The 19,524-nt window shown below is 56.1% G+C and overlaps 6 protein-coding genes across 6 annotated transcripts; 5 read left to right on the forward strand and 1 right to left on the reverse strand.

Annotated features, from left to right (window-relative positions):
* Positions 1–1,050: 1,050 nt before the first annotated feature.
* CH63R_04934 (Uridine kinase) lies at positions 1,051–2,962 on the forward strand (the record flags this gene model as incomplete). The annotated part of the gene is made up of 10 exons (XM_018299909.1): positions 1,051–1,233; positions 1,292–1,369; positions 1,421–1,470; positions 1,571–1,715; positions 1,772–1,814; positions 1,875–1,960; positions 2,016–2,043; positions 2,096–2,137; positions 2,187–2,418; positions 2,479–2,962. 10 exons carry the CDS (start codon positions 1,051–1,053, stop codon positions 2,960–2,962), a joined length of 1,371 nt encoding a protein of 456 aa, XP_018161155.1.
* Positions 2,963–3,981: 1,019 nt separating this feature from the next.
* On the forward strand, positions 3,982–6,116 carry CH63R_04935 (Alternative nadh dehydrogenase; the record flags this gene model as incomplete). Its single annotated transcript, XM_018299910.1, has 2 exons — positions 3,982–6,046; positions 6,100–6,116. The coding sequence occupies 2 exons, from the start codon at positions 3,982–3,984 to the stop codon at positions 6,114–6,116; spliced, it is 2,082 nt and encodes a 693-aa protein (XP_018161156.1).
* A 338-nt stretch (positions 6,117–6,454) lies between these two features.
* Positions 6,455–7,895, reverse strand: CH63R_04936 (60s ribosomal biogenesis protein; the record flags this gene model as incomplete). The annotated part of the gene is made up of 2 exons (XM_018299911.1): positions 6,455–7,664; positions 7,744–7,895. 2 exons carry the CDS (start codon positions 7,893–7,895, stop codon positions 6,455–6,457), a joined length of 1,362 nt encoding a protein of 453 aa, XP_018161157.1.
* A 575-nt stretch (positions 7,896–8,470) lies between these two features.
* CH63R_04937 (Ras-like protein Rab-6A) lies at positions 8,471–9,344 on the forward strand (the record flags this gene model as incomplete). Its single annotated transcript, XM_018299912.1, has 5 exons — positions 8,471–8,520; positions 8,579–8,604; positions 8,668–8,698; positions 8,757–8,959; positions 9,019–9,344. The coding sequence occupies 5 exons, from the start codon at positions 8,471–8,473 to the stop codon at positions 9,342–9,344; spliced, it is 636 nt and encodes a 211-aa protein (XP_018161158.1).
* Positions 9,345–10,376: 1,032 nt separating this feature from the next.
* On the forward strand, positions 10,377–11,250 carry CH63R_04938 (Ras small monomeric GTPase rab6; the record flags this gene model as incomplete). Its single annotated transcript, XM_018299913.1, has 2 exons — positions 10,377–10,418; positions 10,516–11,250. 2 exons carry the CDS (start codon positions 10,377–10,379, stop codon positions 11,248–11,250), a joined length of 777 nt encoding a protein of 258 aa, XP_018161159.1.
* A 1,867-nt stretch (positions 11,251–13,117) lies between these two features.
* CH63R_04939 (Sulfite reductase hemoprotein) lies at positions 13,118–18,183 on the forward strand (the record flags this gene model as incomplete). Its single annotated transcript, XM_018299914.1, has 4 exons — positions 13,118–13,160; positions 13,448–13,590; positions 13,688–18,085; positions 18,154–18,183. 4 exons carry the CDS (start codon positions 13,118–13,120, stop codon positions 18,181–18,183), a joined length of 4,614 nt encoding a protein of 1,537 aa, XP_018161160.1.
* Between the last annotated feature and the right edge of the window lie 1,341 nt (positions 18,184–19,524).

The raw sequence follows: 19,524 nt of genomic DNA on the forward strand, positions 1-19,524 counted from the left end.
GCTATCGCTGTTGGGTCGTTTATGTCCGGCAGTCCTGACATGCGATGGAAGGTGCGCAAAGCAGGGAAAGCAGGGCAGGGTCAGACTCTGGGCGGCCGTCACATTTGGGTGGCCGTTCGAGCTCCCGGTCGTTGTGTGAAGGGTTTGAAAGAAAACCGAGGAAGAAATGGGATTGGATGTGGAAGAAGAAGAAAACGTCAGAACAAAGGGAAAGAGGCTGGAGCGGAGCTTTATTCAGTTCCAGAGTTTGCGCCTGCAGGGGGCCAATCGCAGAATCAGCCGGCTGTCAACGTGGGGCACCCATGATTATGTAATTTGGGACACATGAGCAGAAGCTGCAAGCGGGCTTGACAGGGCAAGAAGTGCAGGGCGGGCTCCACCAGTGAAGCACAACAGCAGGTACGAAAGTTGAAGTATCTTTTCTGATTCGTACCGCACCGCTGCAGTACTCTCAAATTCCAGCAATGTGCCGTCCCGTCAGCGAGAGCGGCGAGAGTACAGTGGACCACGACGAGCCATGTGAGTGAGGTGCAAGAGGCAACACGGCAGACGAGCACTTATGCTTGCTTCTCCGTCGTTGCTGGTATTTTCCCCCTGCTACATGGATCCCAAAGAAGGCGACTAGACCACCCAGCTGTCGAGGCTATTCAACAACAACCTTCCTGATACAGCCACAATAAAAGGTTCCCCCTCATTCGCCCTAGCCAGCCAGCACCTGTTCCAACGCAACATTCCCTTCAGGCACTGCAGCTCCACTAGCAGCCCAGGCTACTTGACCTAGGTTGTCAAAGTCAAGCATCCCCTCAGCGCTTATCTCTGGGATAACCTGGACCCTGACTTTTGCCTCTTGTTTTCATTTTTATACTCGAGCCTCCCTTTGCCTTCACCCGCTCGTCGCAAGGAAGCAGAACAGAGGCCCAAAACTCGTGCAGCGTTTTTCAACCGTCGTCGTCGTTTCTGCCAGCCTAGCTGCAGAATCTCAAGGTCTAAGCTGCAGCTATCCGATACCATTGTCCCCCGCGCCTCGACATCGGCGACCTCCGACTCAAAATGGCCGACGACCACAGCGGCACGGAATCTCATGTGACTGTCCAACGGCGAACTCACTACTCACCACCATGGGCAGATGTTAGCATCATTGGCATTGCCGGCAGCTCGGGCTCGGGAAAGTCCACTCTGTCGCATGCCATTGTGAGAAAGTTGAATCTGCCCTGGGTGGTGATTTTGTCCATGGTATGTGTTTATCTACCCCGCCAACCATTTAGCAACGTCCCTGACTCGATGATATTAGGACTCTTTCTACAACCCCCTAACTCCCGAGGAATCCAAGAAGGCTTTTGCCAATGACTTCGACTTCGATGCGCCTGATGTGAGTAATGCTTTATGTAATGGCTAGTTTGGTTGCTGACCACGTTCACAGGCCATCGACTTCAATGTTCTCGTTCAATGTCTTCGAGACCTCAAGGCCGGGTGAGTCGTCATGCCACAGTGATCTCGGGTTTTCTCCGTCCAACCCGCGAGGCTGAGGAGCTTCATCTATGGAGAAGTAAGTTGACAAGCTCAACCTTAGCAAACGGGCCGAGATCCCTGTGTACTCCTTTGCCAAGCATCAACGACTGGACCAAACCACAACCATCTACTCGCCTCACGTCATCATCTTGGAAGGCATCTTTGCCCTCCACGACCCTCGCATCATAGATCTTTTGGACATGAGGGTACATCCTCCCAGGTCAAACCAGTACACGAAAAAAAAATCCTGACAGATATTCAGATATTCTGTGAAGCGGATGCCGATACGTGTCTGTCTCGAAGAGGTCAGTCATGCGCGCCTCGGACGTAACTCTGCTTATTTCGAAACTAACCATCTCTGGCAGTGTTAAGAGACGTCAAGGAGCGCGCCCGAGATGTCGAAGGAATCATGAAGCAATGGTTCAAATTTGTGAAACCCAACTTCGAAAAGGTAACGGCACTCGGATCAGGACCTCTTTTACCGCTGTGTTCTGACGTGTCCTCAGTTCGTTGAGCCTCAACGCAAAGTGGCAGGTAATTCATCTACTCTCCGTGGAGCTTTTACCATGAATCTGACGGCAAAAAGACATCATCGTGCCCAGAGGTATCGAAAACCATGTCGCGATGGGTAAGTGGTCCGTGCCAGTAGTGCCGACTTGAGCTAAAATGTCGATTAGCCATGGTTGTTCAGTACATTGAGCGAAAGTTGATCGAAAAGTCAACGCACCACCGGGCGGCATTGACACAGCTGGAGCTCGCTGCTGCCAGCGACCCTTTGTCTGACAGAGTCGTGATCTTGGACCAGACAACGCAACTCAGAGGCATGTGTACGATCATCCAGGACATCGACACGTCAGCGGAAGACTTCATCTTCTACTTTGACCGCCTTGCTTGCTTGTTGATTGAGCAGTGAGTATTTTGGCTCCGGAGTGATCGTGCGTGCAGTTGCAGTAGGCTGATTTATTCCAGGGCGCTTAACAATGTGCAGTTCAGGGAGAAGACCATTTCCACGCCCCAAGGTTACAAGTATAATGGTCTTCAGGCTACAGGCGATGTGAGTGCGGTGCTTGTTCTCCGAGGCGGTGCTGCCTTTGAGACTGCCCTGAAGAGAGTTGTTCCCGATATGAGAACCGGCCGAGTCCTCATCCAGTCCAACGTACGGACGGGAGAGCCCGAGCTGCATTACCTTAAGCTTCCGGACAACATCGACGACCACGAGTCGGTGTTGTTGATTGACACCCAGATGGCCAGCGGAGGTGCTGCACTTATGGCTGTGCAGGTTCTCGTCGACCACGGCGTTGCCCAGGAGAAGATTGTGTTGGCTTGCTACGCCGCCGGGAGGCTTGGTGTTCACCGGCTCGCCAAGGTTTTCCCTGGTATCACCATCGTTCTCTGCAACATGCTTGCTGATATCGAAGATCGCTGGGTCGAGAAGAAGTACTTCCGATGCTAGTTTAGTAGCCGTCTTTGAGAAAGGTGTGCCATCGCAGTTCATCTCCGACGAGCAGGTGATGTATATAGCAACAGTAAAGACAGTCAGTACAGCAAAATAGGAACAGCAGTGCCAGGATACACCATGGCATCTGCCTTGGATCTCAACACGGTGCGAGCTTGGCTTGAGTTGAAAACAACCTTGGCTTTCGTGAGCCAGGCTGCATCCGCCACTTCCCATACTTCCAGCCCAGCCGCACCCAAGATGCTCATCATTGGTTGGTGTCAAGCGTCAATTGGCCGAACGAGACGCCGAGGAGTGGATATGATGGTGGAGAGTCCGGCACGCAGCATGCGCTTTTAAGATCGCTGACTGAGACCACTGCGTCGCGAAATGCACTAATCTCGCCGAGGAAGGACCCCGTAATAGAGACACTGCCAGCTCGGAGGACCAGAAACGCGGCGCCGACCACGGGGCAGGGAATCGAGACGAAAGTCCGAGTTGTCGGCAGCAGCGACGGCGATATGCGACATCAAAGATTGGCCAATGATGGAGGACGAGCCCAGCACTTTTTGGAACAGTCTGGCTGGCCCTGCCTAGCCCTCCCTGCCTGGCGTGTCGTATAATTGCATGGGAGGCGAGCATTCGGCTTAACCGAACAATGACGTAGTTGCTGGAGCTGCCGGGAAAGGAGCTGCTCGGATTTGTCGCTCCTGGCTTGACCTACTACCTAGGTATCCGTAGTACCAGCATCATTACGCATACGGCAGGGAGCTATTATCCCGCCAGCCCTTAGGTAGGTCGTCCTTTTTTTTCCCGTAGCCATTACCACACGACGCCTTGCACTATTCGTTCCTTGGAACACGCCAACCTTCGATTAGATTCTTGTTCTCCCGTTGTTGGAAACTGCGACGCGAGGATACCACCTAAGAGCCTCGACTGCTCCCCAATTCACTCGTTTCGACATGACATCTCCTTGTTGAATACCTAAACGACCACATCGTCAGACGTTCCAACACGAGCGAGTTCGCGGTCATTAAATGCCTCCCACCACATCGGCGCTGATGCGCCTACCTCGCGCCGCTTCCCAGACCTCGCCAATTGGTCTCCTCAAGGCCTCCCCGATATGCAGACGACAGTTTGTCTCCTCTCAGAGGCGTACCTTCGCTAATTTGCCCCAACGATCACGAACAACCCGGACACCTCTCGCGAACTCCTTCTTCAATGCCCATGGTCTGCCCAAGGGTACAGCTTTTCGATCCGTCTCAGGCACAACTCCTTCCCCCCCACCCAGGTCACGAATTATCCGCTTTGTGTATCGCAGCGCAGTATGGCTCGGCAGTGGTGTTATCTTCGTCGGCTTGGGCGTGGTTGCCTTCTTCATCTACGACGCCTCCACCTACAAAGAACACCCCGATCACGGCGAGATCAAAGTATCCGAGCTGGCTTTGAACCCAAAGATAGGCGGCCCTAAAAATTTGCCAATCGCTGAAGTTTTGATCGACGACCTGGACAACGAAAACATGAAGTCGGCAAAGGACAAACCAAAGTTGGTCATTCTGGGCGGCGGATGGGGCGGCGTAGCCCTCCTCAAAGAACTCAACCCGGACGAGTATCACGTCACCGTCATCTCTCCGACCAACTACTTCCTGTTTACCCCTATGCTTCCGTCTGCCACTGTAGGAACTCTGGAGCTCAGATCTCTGGTTGAGCCTGTCCGTCGAATCCTTGCGCGTGTACACGGTCACTTCATCCGCGCAAAGGCCGAGGACGTGGAGTTTTCCCACAAGCTGATTGAATGCTCTCAACCCGATGCCTTTGGTAACGAAGTCCGTTTCTACGTCCCGTACGACAAGCTGGTTATTGCTGTTGGATCGACCACGAACCCACACGGTGTCAAGGGACTCGAGAACGCTCACTTCCTCAAGGATATCAGCGATGCGCGCAAGGTTCGGAACCAGGTCATGCATAACCTCGAGCAGGCCTGCCTGCCTACGACTGCTGATGACGAGCGCAAGCGTCTCCTGTCCTTTGTCGTCAGCGGGGGTGGCCCTACCGGTGTCGAATTCGCCGCCGAGTTATTCGATATGCTTAACGAAGACTTGACGCAGCACTTCCCCAAGCTTCTCCGCAACGAGATCTCCGTCCATTTGATCCAGAGTCGCAGTCACATCCTCAACACCTACGATGAAGCCGTCTCCAAGTACGCCGAGGAGCACTTTGCCCGCGACCAGGTTGACATTCTCACAAACTCCCGCGTCAAGGAAGTTCTCCCCGACAAAATTGTCTTTACTCAGAAGCAACCTGATGGATCTCTCGTCACCAAGGAACTCCCCATGGGCTTCTGCCTCTGGTCAACCGGTGTCGCCCAAGCCGACCTCTGCAAGCGCCTGTCCGCCAAACTTGGTCCCTCGCAGACGAACCGCCACGCCCTCGAAACCGATACGCATCTCCGCCTCAACGGCACACCCTTAGGCGATGTCTATGCCATTGGCGACTGCTCAACGGTACAGAACAATGTGGCCGACCACATCATTACGTTCCTTCGCGGCATTGCTTTCAAGCGGGGCAAGGACCCCGAAACCCTGGAGTTGCATTTCAGTGATTGGCGTGACGTGGCCAACGACGTCAAGAAGCGCTTCCCACAGGCCGTCGGCCACTTGAAGCGCCTCGACAAGCTGTTTGAGCAGTTCGACAAGGACCAGTCTGGCACCCTCGACTTTGGCGAGCTCCGAGAGCTGCTGAAGCAGATCGACTCCAAGCTCACCTCGCTCCCCGCCACCGCTCAGCGCGCCCACCAGCAGGGCCAGTACCTCGCGCACAAGTTCAACAAGTTGGCGCGCACCTCAGATGGCCTGAAGGCGAACATGGTCCTTGATGGCGACATCGATTCCGTTGTGTATAAGGCTTTCGTGTATCGCCATCTCGGCAGCTTGGCGTACATTGGTAACTCGGCTGTCTTCGATTGGGGCGAAGGATGGAACTTTGCTGGTGGCTTATGGGCTGTCTACATGTGGCGGTCCGTCTACTTCGCCCAGAGCGTTAGCTTGAGGACGCGCATTTTACTTGCTATGGACTGGGCCAAGCGTGGTCTCTTTGGAAGAGGTAAGTCGTCGTGGAAGCACGCCCTCCAAACTATGGCTACTGACGAAATTTAGACTTGATGAGCTATTAGATTTGATTGTAAAGGGTGGCAGGAACCAGTTTTTCTCTTGTTAACATACCCTGCGGAGGATGAGGGTCAGACGGTACTTGAATTGTAGCATTGGCGCATTAACGAAAGAGTAGCATGGCGAGAGATCAGGAGACGAGAGAAAAGAAAGAGAAAGGAAAAAGATAAAAGAAAGAGAGGAGAGACATATATGTATGATGTCTACTAATGTCAATTATTGCTCACCGAAGCCTTTCAACTGCACCTCACATATAGCCGGAGAAAGTGAAAACCCAAAATATGCACGCTTTTGAATTATTATTCCGATGCCCTCTAGTGTATGCCCCCCGCCCTTTTTTTTTTTAAATCTTGAAGTCCTTGTAGGACCACTTCTCCGTGAGTTTCGACCTGGCCTGCTTCTTGAACGGGATATGTCTCCTCGCTTCCACTCTGCCGCGGACGAGCAGACTTCGGTACCGGTCCTTGAGCAGGTTTCCCTCCGGCCTCAACAACCGCAGCGAGTCCTGGAGCTCGTCGGGCAACACCAGCTCGAGGTCCTTCTCCGGCAGCTTCATCTTGCCGAGCTGTCTCCTCCTCAGGCGGCCCTCGTCGACAATCTCGTCGTCGTCGTCGTCCGCGTCGCTGCCCTCGCCGACCTCCTTGGCCAGCGCAAGCGCGCTCTTGGAAGCGTCCCGCTCGGCGATCTCCGCCGCGATCTGCTGGATCTGCTCCGCCTGCGCCGCCTTCTTCTTCATCGCGAGCTGGTGCTTGGCCTCGCGCTCGGCCTCCTTGCGGCGCTTGATGCGGTTCCTCTGCTGCTGCGTCTTGCGCTGCGGGCGCTTCAGGGACGGCTTGTCGTCGTCGACCCCGCTCTCGAACCCTTCCCAAGCCGAGTCCTCATCCCACTCGGACAACTGGGCGCGGGCCTCGGCGGCGTCGGCCTCGGCGGCGGACCGGGCGACGGCCTCGCGCTTGACGCGTTCCGCCTCCTCGGCCGCCAGGCGCGCCTCCTCTGCTGCCACGGCCTTGGCGCTCTCCTCTTCGAGTCGCTCGGCGTAGTCGTCGAATGTCGGGTTGTACGAGTAGCCGCCCGTGGGCTTGAGGACTGCAGGGATCTGCTTGCCGCTGGCGGCGAGAGAGAGGGGCTTGTGCTTGAGCGTTTTGGGAGGCTTGGCCCGGACTACGGGCGTAAGGAAGTTGTCCTCGCCCTTGGTGCTGGGGTCCGCCTTTGTTGCCGCGAGGGCGGCGGGGGCGGCGGCGCCCCAGAGGTCGTAGGTCGCTTCCTGGGGGACGATGCTTGACTCCTCTTGACCGTCGGCGACCCGGCGCAGGCGGTCGAGCTCCTTGTGCGAGACCCAGTCGGTGCGCTGGCGCTTGACGGGGAGGAGGCCGTTGGCCGTCATGGTGCTTTCGTTTTCGCGCTTCTTGCGGGAGGAGACGGCGGGCACGGAGGAGCGGGCGGCAATGATCTCGTCCGACTTGAGCGTCTTCTTGGGCTTGGGGCGCTTCTCGATCTTGCCGACTGTGTCGAGTGTGAAGAGGTCGGCCGAGTCCTTCTCTGCGACAACACCACTTGGGGTCTGTCAGTTATCTCATGCTTGTATCTGTGACAATCTGCATCTTGTCTCTTCGGAATTGGAACGCATCATACCCCGTAATGATTTGCTTGTTGAGCTCGTCGAGACCGTCTTGTACCTCGGTCACGTCGACGTTCTTCCGCCACGCCTTCTTGCCCTTTCTCGAGGGTTGCTTGTGTTGCTGCGGCGCATCGCCGTCGCCCGAAAGGGGTTTGAGAACAGGCATGCTGACTGTGAACCACCAGGAATCGGCAGTTGTGACTTGTTCGGTATATTTTCAAAACGTCCCGCTGGGAAGAAGATTTTCTGCTGGCCAAAAGAAAAGTTGATCTGCACACCCTGCCGTTTGATGTTCGTCTGTTTCTGCACTCTGCACCGCGGCGGGGCCTAGGCCATCCAGAATTTTTTGAGATAAGTTGACAGGGTATGGAAGCTAATCGATTATCTTATCTCTTCTTATCGGTGATCCCCACGTGACGTTCCCCGTATTTTCGGTTGGCCAGATCCTGAGAGTGGATGACGGGGGGGTGCAATGCGCTCCAAGGGAATGAAAGTTGACCTCCTTTTACCGTTTAGTACTCAATCCAGGTCGCGACCTAAACTCACACGTCCCCTCCTCGCAGCTTTCATCGCCCTCGACCTCTTTCTCCTGTGTCCTCGGCTTGCTGCTTCGTCCCAAACCTCGCATCCCTTGCACCAAGCATCTGTCTCTGCAGCCGTTAGTGTTGACTGTCCCGCAAACAACACAACCCCCGATACCACGTCGAGCTTCCCTTTGATCACCGCAAATACTTGGCAACCATGGCGTCCGGCGCAAGCGGGTCTTACAACAACCCCCTCAAGAAGTTCAAGTATGATGCGCAAGACCGTTAATGGCAATTGGATACTCAACTGACAACGTGTAACCAGGCTTGTCTTCTTGGGCGAGCAGAGTGGTATGTGTTTGTCGTGTGTCCTTGGGCATCTTGTAACTCTGGCTAATACGCTCTTTGTGGCAGTGGGGAAAACGTCCCTCATCACTCGGTTCATGTATGATTCATTCGACAACATGTACCAAGCGACCATCGGAATCGACTTTCTTTCCAAGGCAAGCTGTCATTAATGCTCAAAGGGCTGCTGCCTCGGCCCGGCTCGAACCCACCCCGTCTAATTCGTTACAGACCATGTACCTTGAGGACCGGACCGTCAGACTACAGCTTTGGGATACCGCCGGCCAAGAACGTTTCCGCAGTTTGATTCCTTCCTACATCCGTGACTCCAGCGTCGCGGTCGTCGTCTATGATATTTCAAGTGCGTTGCGGACAAAGCAGATGTGAGAAGCGGGCCAGCAGCTGATGATGAGTACACAGATGCGAAATCTTTCCAGAACACGAAGAAGTGGATCGACGACGTGCGCGCCGAGAGAGGGAACGATGTGATCATCGTTCTCGTTGGCAACAAGACGGACTTGAACGACAAGAGAGAAGTGACAACTCAGCAGGGCGAGGAGGAGGCCAAGAAGAACAATCTCATGTTCGTGGAGACCAGTGCGAAATTGGGACACAACGTCAAGACACTGTTCAAGAGAATAGCGCAGGCTCTCCCGGGCATGGAGGGATCCGATGCCGCCACGCAGGCCTCGAGCCAAAGTGCGTATTTCCCTCAACAGCAGCAAGCAAGTATTGGAGCGGACTGAGGTTTGCTAATGTATGTGCAGTGATTGACGTGAAGACGGCCCCGGCCCAATCGTCGCAGGAGGGATGCGCGTGCTAGACGGACTCGAAAAAGAAATGCGGAATGACTGGAGCAGCCCCGAGGCGAGCCGCAACGGCGGATGCAGGGGCCGGATTGCCGTTACGTTACAACCACGACTGGCGGGGCAGAACATCTTAAGCATAGCGTGCAATGGGGAATTTCAGCATCAAGTTACAGTTTGTATAATAACGGGCTACAATCCACGGTCGTTAGTACATACCTACATTTAATGGTTCTAGTTTTCTTCTCTTCTCTCCAGCCTCTGTTCGTGTCGCCCGTTGGAACTCTTGCAGAGCGTAATGACGCTGGTGTCTCTTGGCCAGACTTCAGAGGCTGGAAGTTAGGTTGCTCACCGCCTGAAATGACACAGAATCACATTGGCCATTCTTGATAATGGTTCGGCGCTTATAGTGCCGCAGGCTGCCACCGAGTGCCGGGGTCCCAGGTGCCAGGGTCTCAGGTGCCAGCGCAGCCGGTGGACCAATACTGTTTTCTTGTTCACGAACGTTATCCCTGCGGCAGCTCTTCGTACCTAGGTAGGTATGTGCTCGGGTAACCAAATACAGCACCGATTATAGGTATGGCAGAGGTAGGGAAACAGGCGCTGTTTTTTGTCACCCTAGTGGTATTGTAGGTAGCTATTTGATCGTGCATGGTGTGTCAGTGACAGCTGTACTACCATCTCGCTCAGACAACACCGCATGGGGTGACGCTATGACGGATGCGGCGGGGCCCACCGTCATATGTCATCGGGGGAAACGCAGGGTCTTTCCACTCTTTTTTTTGCCTAGTATTTTTCCATGCCATCCGGCGCTGCCGCTTTTGCAAGCGACGGGCCTCGGTGCTGCACCAGAAACTCCAACACCACCCATTTACCAGAGCTCCTGGACCCCTTCTTTCTGACGCAATACACATTTGCACGAATACGCGCGACGACCACTGCAAAGTGAAGGGCGTTAAAACAAACGAAATCATGGCGCTCTCCAGATTCAGCTTGCGGTTTCCGCGGCCTAAGGTATGTCTGAGCAAAGGTCTCGGGGTGAAGACATGTATAGCCGCGCATCCGTGGTCACGATCGAATCGGCGGCTAACAGGCAATGCTCTTGCGATAGACGTTCCTGGGCTGCATCAGCCTCCAGACGGGCACCGAGATCATCTCCCTTGTCCTGCTCTTTAACAGGCTCACCGGCCTCTACGGTCTCCTCGCCATCCTCACGGGCTACGAGCTGTCGGTAACGCAACTGACCATGTACCTGTATTCGCTCGGCGTCGTCGTGCTTCTGGCCATGTTCATGCCCCACATCCGCAAGCAGAGCCCCTTTGAGAACCTCTCGCTCGCCTGGCTCTACATCATCGACACGATTCTCAACGCCGCCTACACCACCTTCTTCGCCGTCAACTGGTACCTCAACAGCACCGCCCTCGACACGCACCCGGGGAGCGCCGGCACTCCCGCGGGCGCCGAGATCGCCGAGACTGCCCTTGCCAATGGCGCGCCCGTCGTCCCGGACGTGCCTAAGACGACTAAGCACATCGGCCCGCAGGAGTCGTGGATGAGCCTGGGTCTCATCTGCTCCGTCACCCTCATGCGCGTCTATTTCGCGGTGGTGGTCATGTCTTTTGCGCAACAGGTGCTGCAGCGGTACGTCGAGATGGGCTGGGAGGAGGAGGGACGCAAGAAGGGCCCCGACGGTCCCTTTTCGGTAGGCGAGCCCGGCGGCGAGGGATCTCGCGGCCGTCTGGGTCGTGTGATGATCGCGCTTGGTCGCGGGTACTGGCTCAGCGAGAGGCCGCAGCAGGAGTGGGCGAGCGCAGTGAGCGCCAAGTTCCGGCACGGGAGTGTTTAAGTATCTATGTATGCGCGAAGGTACCCTACGATACGGAAAGCGGCGGCGGTTGTTCGGTCGGGTTTGATGGATATCGGCGCGGCAGGTCGGCGGCATCGCGGATCGGCTGACCGCCACTGGGCGGGTCCGGCAACGGGGTGGTGACCCCGTCACCCCAGCGATGATGGTTGGGGTCCGATGATGCCATCGCGCGATGGTGCCATTGGTCGGGCGGTGCAATGCTGGAATGGAAGATTTATTTAATGTGGACGGTACAGCACACGCACGCGGCTTGGTGGATCATTGGGCGCTGTATGTCGGGGTTTACAATTTTTTTTATGTCTTTGTAATAAGATGAATCCTCTGGCACGAGGACATCGGCGTTTGGGATGGCCGAGACGAGGAAAGGGGATTGATTCATCGGGTTGCGGCCAAGAGATGATGGGGGGGGGGGGGGCGGGAGTTTAGATCAAGTCAAGGGCGGTTACAAATCCCGAACCGGGATGGCATAGTGATAGAGCATAAGGATACACGACACATACACAGCACAATACTAATTCATGAACAAAGCGACGAGCTGCTGTTCAATCAATGATTGTTGATTCGACGGGCTGACGGCAAATCATGATGCAGGCTGGGCTGGGCTTCGAAGAGGGTATCCGGTGACAAGGCAGAAACTGCAAATGCAGTACCTACTATTTGTAATCCGAAAGATTCCCCGGGGGGATGGGGCAAGTGGACAGTGGACAGTGGGCGGTTAGACGGGGTCCACGGCGGGATATGGAGCACGTTTACGGTGTTAGTTTGATTCGCCTCCATGTGGATGGTAAAGGCTGTTTTCTCCATCCAGCACTTCGGGGCTCTCTCTGTCTGGGTTGAGGTGATTGAGGGAATGGGGGAGTTAGTGAGTAAGTGAGCAACTGAGGGAGGAGGGTTCCCGGCCGACAACGGCCTTTTTCGGCATTCGGTCATTGGTTCCAGACTGTAGTTTGTACCAACTTTTCTTTTGCCCCCTGCTAACAATCGTGATGGCTTGAATAGGCCAAGAAATGCCATATTACCTTGGCTTATTGGTAGGTAATTTGATGAGGGGAAAGACGGGAAGGGGTTGTGAACTAGAATTGTCTATCGAGCAAGCAAAACTGAGCGAGAAATGTGTACCCAACACTGCTGTCGTCGCCACTGTGTCTGTGATGCGGCCAAAGGTTCAGAGGGTCATAATGAGACCGGAGTATGGAACCAGAGCTTAAGACGACAAGGGCAAGCATGAGAGTCAGTGATGCCGGCACCGGTAATCACGTCGTCCACTCACTCGAGGTGTCATTGCCATGGCGGCATGGCCCAAGAAATGCGACCCCCAAACCGAAGCCTGACAAAAAAAAAAAAAAAAAAGAGCAGTGCGGTAGGAGCCAGGAGCGAATTGGACTGGGGGAGACGCTGCGCTAGCCGATCACGCAATCGACCCTGATGTCGACAAAATTCATTGTTTTCTGCGGGGCCAAATTCGTCGGTGGGAACGACAGACGCAGCAAAGAGCAAGCCGTGGCCCAGCTTTAAGACGTGCTGAGGACGACGAAACCCGGTACTCGATCTGGACCGGGGAATCCAATCCAAAAGCAGAAAGCACCGGAGCTGTTTCGCAGTCCTGGGATTTTTTATTTTATCTTATTTTCCGTTCCATCTTCAACCTTTCCCACTCGCCATCGCCCCGGTTGTTGTGTAGTTGCTGCTGCTGCTGTTGTATTGTTCATTCTTTTTTTCCCCTACCAAGAACTTTTTTGCAAGCCGGCTCAGGGGAGGGAAGAAAGGAACCAGTAACGAGCAAATCATTGTTCGGCGGCTTATACGATACCCATCGAGATAACCCAAAACCCAAGACACATCGACAATGGCACCGGCAAGAGGCCAGGTTCAGACGCCTGGAGAGGCTGGTGAGTTGTGCTCTACAGCGTTCGCTCCCCCCTGTTTTGCTGGTTGCGGCGGCTTCGTCTTTCAGCGCATTTTCCGCTGTAACTACAGCGAAGCTCTTACGACACCGAGCGCGGGCCAATCAGAGCCCTGCTATTTGTCGCCTCCTCCCCCAGCCAGCGCCCGCCACCGGATGTACGATGGGCGCTGTGAGGAAGACAAGAAGGTGACGATGCTTGACAACAACGACGCTGTCGCCGCAGACCAACTAGCAATGACAATGGCATCGCTAACATTGCGCTCTACTCAGTTGCAAGAATCGCATACCTCTCTAGCGACGTGGTCATCTCCGTGCAGCCGTCGCTGGCCAAGGACTCGGAGTTCTCATCCCACCTGAAGCACTACGTCGCTCAAGGCGACAAGAGCCTCGTCGCAAAGGCCTCTGTTCCCGAGGTGAGAATCCTTACATCCTTTGCTCGTGGCTTTGGGCGCGCGAGGCAAGAGCCAAGGAAGATAGTTACAGGTCGACTGACTGTATCAAAAACCCCAGGTCCAACACGTCAGACACAATGCCGACCCCCTCCTGTCCGCGTTTGCGCCCTCGCGCGCCGGCAAGCTAGTTGCCGTCACGACGTCGTCAACGACGCTGCTGCCCGCCATCTCCCATCTCTACAAGCTGGCAAACTACCCCATCGTCCTGCACGTCTCCCTCCAGCCCGCCGGCTTCCCCGACTTTTCAGCCATCACAGCCATCCGCAACTCGGGATGGACCTTCCTCCAGTCTGAGTCGCTGCAGGAGGCCCAGGACATGGCCCTGACGGCACATGCCCTCGCTCTGCGCTCCGGCAAGGGCGTCTTGCATTTCTTCGCATCCTCCTCAAGCGACAACGATGCGTCAATCGACGCCGAGGACCCCGAGCTCGTGCGCCAGATTCTCGACGTCGACGCCGCGAGGCGCTTCCAGCAGCCGTCCAACAACGGATCCGTCGCGGCTGTCGGCATCTATGCCGATGACGGCCGACTGCCGGTCGCCTCTGACCGATCCGAGGTGCCGCCGACCGGCTCTTCGCCCATCACTGGCCTGACCTCTTCCGAACTCGCTTCGTCCGTGCACTCCAAGCTCGACTCGTCCCGGGCCTCGGTCCAGTCCAGCGCCGACCACAGCGTCACCGACAGCCCCCCCTCTGTCGTCTCTTCCAACGCCACGACCATCGAGTCGTCCCTGCCCGTAGTCTCCTCCGAGGACATCCTCAAGTACGCTAACGCCACATGGGCCCACCTCAAGAGGCTCACCGGTCGCGAATACCAGCCCTTCTTCTACGCCGGCCCCACCAATGCCGAGAACTGCCTCTTCGTCTTCGGCTCCGGCGCCTACTTCTTCGGCGATGTCATTGACCAGGCCCGTCGCGGCGGCGACTTCTCCAAGGTCGGCATCATCACCCCGAGGCTGTACCGCCCCTGGCTCAGCTCCGCTCTGGCCGACGCCCTTCCCAAGTCGGTGAAGCGCATTGCTGTCCTTGAGCAGATCCACCGCAAGACGACGAAATGGGGCCCTGTCCTCATTGACGTCCTTACTAGCGTCAAGAGCGGTTTCGGCGGCGTCCAGACCGTCGTTGGCTACCAGCTCGGCTACATTGACCCCAAGACTGTCATTCAGGCCCTGCGCGGCGTCCTGCAGAATCTGACGGCCGAGTCCCCCGTCCAAAACCTCGAGGTCGGCCGCAAGGAGGTCCCCCAGCAGGCGCTCGAGTATGGCCTCGAGAAGCCCCAGGTTGAGAACTCGTACACCAAGATCCTCGACCAGCTCTTTGGCCAGAGGGCCTACGTCGCCAACGCCCTCAAGGCCAGCAACGCCGGCATCAACTCTTCGATCCAGGCCAGCCCCGAGTTTGGCTTCGGTTCTTTGCTGGCCCGCAAGGAGCGCCGCGTGCGCTTCGTTGGCGAGGTCAAGGAGGCTGCCACCAGCAACCAGTTCGTCACCGATGCTCCCAAGAGCTGGCTCGCTCGCTGGGCCGCCAACGAGGCCGATGCGAAGAAGGCGAACGAGATCGCAGATGACCTCATCCCCCGTCTCGAGACTGATGGTTCCTCCATCGCCCGTAACCTGTTGTCCAGCAAGCGTCTGTTCCGCAAGGAGTCCTTGTGGCTCGTCGGCTCTGATGCCTGGTCTTACGACCTCGGCAACTCTGGTGTGCACCACGTCCTGGCCTCGGGCGAGAACGTGAACATGCTCATTATTGACTCGACTCCCTACTCGGAGCGTGCCGCCGCCGATGCGAACCGCCGCAAGAAGGACATTGGTCTGTACGCCATGAACTTCGGCAACGCCTACGTCGCCTCTACCGCCGTCTACGGCTCCTACACCCAGGTCCTGCAGGCCATGCTCGAGGCCGATCAGCACAACGGTCCCTCCGTCGTCCTTGCCTACCTCCCCTATTTTGGCGAGACGGACTCCCCCTTGACTGTCCTCCAGGAGACCAAGAAGGCCATCGACGTTGGCTACTGGCCCCTGTACCGCTGGAACCCCGCCAACGAGGCCAAGGGCGAGCCCAACTTCACCCTCGATTCCGAGCGCATCAAGAGCGAGCTCAAGGCCTTCCTGGACCGCGAAAACCAGCTGACCCAGATCATGCAGCGTGACCCCGTCTTCGCCGCTAACCTGTCGCAAGACTTTGGCACCGAGGTCAGGGCCCAGCAGAAGCGCAAGGCCAAGGACGCCTACGACCAACTGCTCGAGGGTCTCTTCGGAGCCCCTCTCACGGTTCTCTTCGCCTCCGACAACGGCAACGCCACCAACGTCGCTAAGCGCCTCGGCAACCGCGGCAAGGCCCGCGGCTTGAAGACTAAGGTCATGGCCATGGAGGATTACCCCATCGAGGACCTGCCTTCGGAGGAGAACATCATCTTCGTCTCCTCCACCGCCGGTCAGGGAGAATTCCCCCAGAACGGCCACGCGCTGTGGAACGCTCTCAAGGACAACACCGAGCTCGACCTCGCCAACGTCAACTACTCTGTCTTTGGTCTCGGTGACCGTCACTACTGGCCCCGCAAGGAGGACAAGATCTACTACAACAAGCCCGCCAAGGACCTTGACCGCGTCCTGGCCAACCTTGGTGCTAAGAGGCTTGCCGAAGTCGGTCTCGGTGACGACCAGGACCCCGACGGATACCAGACTGGCTACCAGGAGTGGGAGCCCAAGATCTGGAGCGCTCTCGGCGTTGACAACGTCGATGGCCTTCCCGAGGAGCCTGCCCCCATCACCAACGAGGACATCAAGATCGCGTCCAACTTCCTCCGTGGTACCATCGCCGAGGGCCTCAAGGATACCAGCACCGGTGCCATCTCCGCTGCCGATCAGCAGCTCACCAAGTTCCACGGTACTTACATGCAGGACGACCGCGACGTCAGAGACGAGCGCAAGGCTATGGGCTTGGAGCCCGCCTACTCGTTCATGATTCGTTGCCGTCTGCCCGGTGGTATCTCCACCCCCAAGCAGTGGGTGCAGATGGACGACATTGCCAACGAGCTTGGCAACGAGACCATGAAGCTCACGACCCGTCAGACCTTTCAGTTCCACGGTGTCGTCAAGGGCAAGCTGAGACCCGCCATGCAGGCCATCAACCGCGCGCTCATGACCACCATCGCCGCCTGCGGTGATGTCAACCGTAACGTCATGTGCAGCTCGTTGCCCACCCAGTCCAAATACCACAAGGAGGTCTGGGCCAGCTCCAAGAAGATCAGCGACCACCTGCTGCCCTCGACCACCGCCTACCACGAGATCTGGCTTGCGGACGAGAACGACACCAAGACGCAGATCGCCGGCGACGCCGTCCAGGACTTTGAGCCCTTGTACGGACCTACCTACCTGCCGAGAAAGTTCAAGATCACCATCGCCATCCCTCCCCACAACGACACCGACGTCTACGCCCACGACATTGGTCTGATCGCCATCAAGGGCAAGGACGGCAACCTCGAGGGCTTCAACCTGCTCGCCGGTGGTGGTATGGGTGCCACCCACAACAACAAGAAGACGTACCCCCAGGTTGGCCGCATGCTCGGCTTCGTCAAGACGGACCAGGTCCACGTTGCCTGCGAGAAGGTCATGCTCGTCCAGCGCGACCATGGCGACCGCAAGAACCGCAAGCACGCCCGTCTCAAGTACACCATCGACGACATGGGCGTCGACGTGTTCCGCTCCAAGGTCGAGGAGCTCTGGGGCCAGAAGTTCGAAAAGGAGCGCCCCTTCGAGTTCAAATCCAACGTTGACACCTTCGGCTGGCAAAAGGACGAGACGGGCCTCAACCACTTCACCTTCTTCATCGAGAACGGCCGCATTGAGGACACCCCCGAGTTCCAGATGAAGACGGGCCTGCGCGAGATCGCCAAGGTGCACAAGGGCGAGTTCCGCCTCACGGGCAACCAGCACCTGATTCTCAGCAACGTCGCCGACGAGGACTTGGATTCCATCACGGCGCTTATGAAGAAATACAAGCTCGACAATGTGCAGTTCTCCGGCCTGCGACTCAGCTCCTCGGCCTGTGTCGCCTTCCCGACCTGCGGCCTTGCCATGGCCGAGTCGGAGCGCTACCTGCCTGTGCTTATCTCCAAGCTTGAGGACTGCCTCGAGGAGAACGGCCTGCGTCAGGACTCGATTGTTATGCGCATGACGGGCTGCCCCAACGGTTGCGCCCGCCCGTGGCTCGCCGAAGTCGCCTTTGTCGGCAAGGCATTCGGCGCGTACAATATGTACCTTGGCGGCGGCTACCACGGACAGCGGTTGAACAAGCTGTTCCGCCAGAGCATCAAGGAGGAAGAGATCCTGGCCATCATGAAGCCGTTGCTGAAGCGGTATGCGACCGAGAGGGAGGAGGGCGAGAGGTTCGGCGACTTCTGCATCCGCGCCGGCGTTATCAAGGCTACCAAGGAGGGCCAGGACTTCCACGAGGGGGTAAGTAACTTTTATCCCGAACGCACACTTTCACTGTCGTGAAGCGGTTTTGACTAACGAGACAATAGGTTCCCGAGGAAGAGTCTGACGAGGAGTAAGTTTATGTTGGTCCTTGGACTAATGCGACATGACCCGGTGTGATCATGGGTTGAAGAGAACGTGACGACGAGCGAGGGCAAAAGAAAAGTACAATTTGTAAGATGTATGTTTTATATCCGCTTTAGCTTCAGCATTCAGGGGCAGGCGTTGCGATTTGCTGTTTTTCTGTGTGATTTCTTTTGCAATGATTTTATCTCAGATCATATTTTCAAATTTTACATGATATTCCCCCATCCTTCATCCAATGGCGAGCTTTGCCCTAACGATGATTATATTGGCCTCTGCGGGATGACACATGTCAATCTGATTGTTTTATGGATTCTGTTGCTGTAGTGAACTCTTTTGAAGAAAATCAACGCGAATGAAATGGCGCTTGACAGCTCTATGCTTTCCTTTAGTGACACTGTAATTCCCACTCTGATGTTAAGGGGCCCATCACGAGTTGCGTCAAGGTTCGGATCTCGATGGAGAAATAGGATATCTACGTAAATCTGTATGTATACATGTACCGCCTCGGTCAAGGGGATTTGAGGCTTCAAGAAGGGGGGAGGGGGATACATGACACTTCTACTCTGTCTTCTATCGTGTCTTCCACCATACGTATCTGTACGATCTCAACAGAGACCACCGTTGCAGTCTTGAGAGCAGGAGATAAACACACTGTGAGGGCAGGCTTCTGTAGCATCATATGGTGCAGGATGAATGGAATTTGCCGACTTCGCAGGGGTGGACGTCGCCAGCAATACCTAGGCAGGCATCGTCTCATGATCTGAGACCGCTACCTGGCAGCGTTGTTCCCAGAAAACAAGCCACCGTCATACCGTAAAGCCCGTGAAACCTACCCAGGGGCATAGCAAGCTTCCGCGGGGGGGGGGGGGGGGGGGGGGGGTCTACATGCTCGAGATTGAATTGAGATCAGCTTCCGAACAGCGCGGGCTTTCTCCTTTGCACAAAACTGACTCGACTGCCTTGCCTGCCGGCAGCCGATAGAAAATGGAACCAAACCCTCGCCGAGATCCAGTTTCTTAAGAAGCAGCATTGAGATGAACCATTGCGTTCCTATGCGTCTGCCCAAGATCTCGAAAGCACCTGGAAAGTTGGCTTGGCCGCACCGGGCTTATCAAAAGCTCATGATGGCGTGCCAGTTATAGAGCTAATGGTGCAAAGACGAAGAGATGAGCCTGGAGGTATAGTAGAGAATGGGCTGGTTGAAACGGACGGCCTGTAATAACAAGAATCATCGTTCGAGATGCCCCGCAGCCGGGAGGGATAATCAAGCTAACAGACGGAAGCAGCCAACTGCAGCCTTGTTCAAGATTGTCTTCTTCTTCTTCTTCTCT

Source organism: Colletotrichum higginsianum, chromosome 3, assembly GCF_001672515.1.
Source record: "Colletotrichum higginsianum IMI 349063 chromosome 3, whole genome shotgun sequence".
Taxonomy (NCBI): Eukaryota; Fungi; Ascomycota; class Sordariomycetes; order Glomerellales; family Glomerellaceae; genus Colletotrichum; species Colletotrichum higginsianum.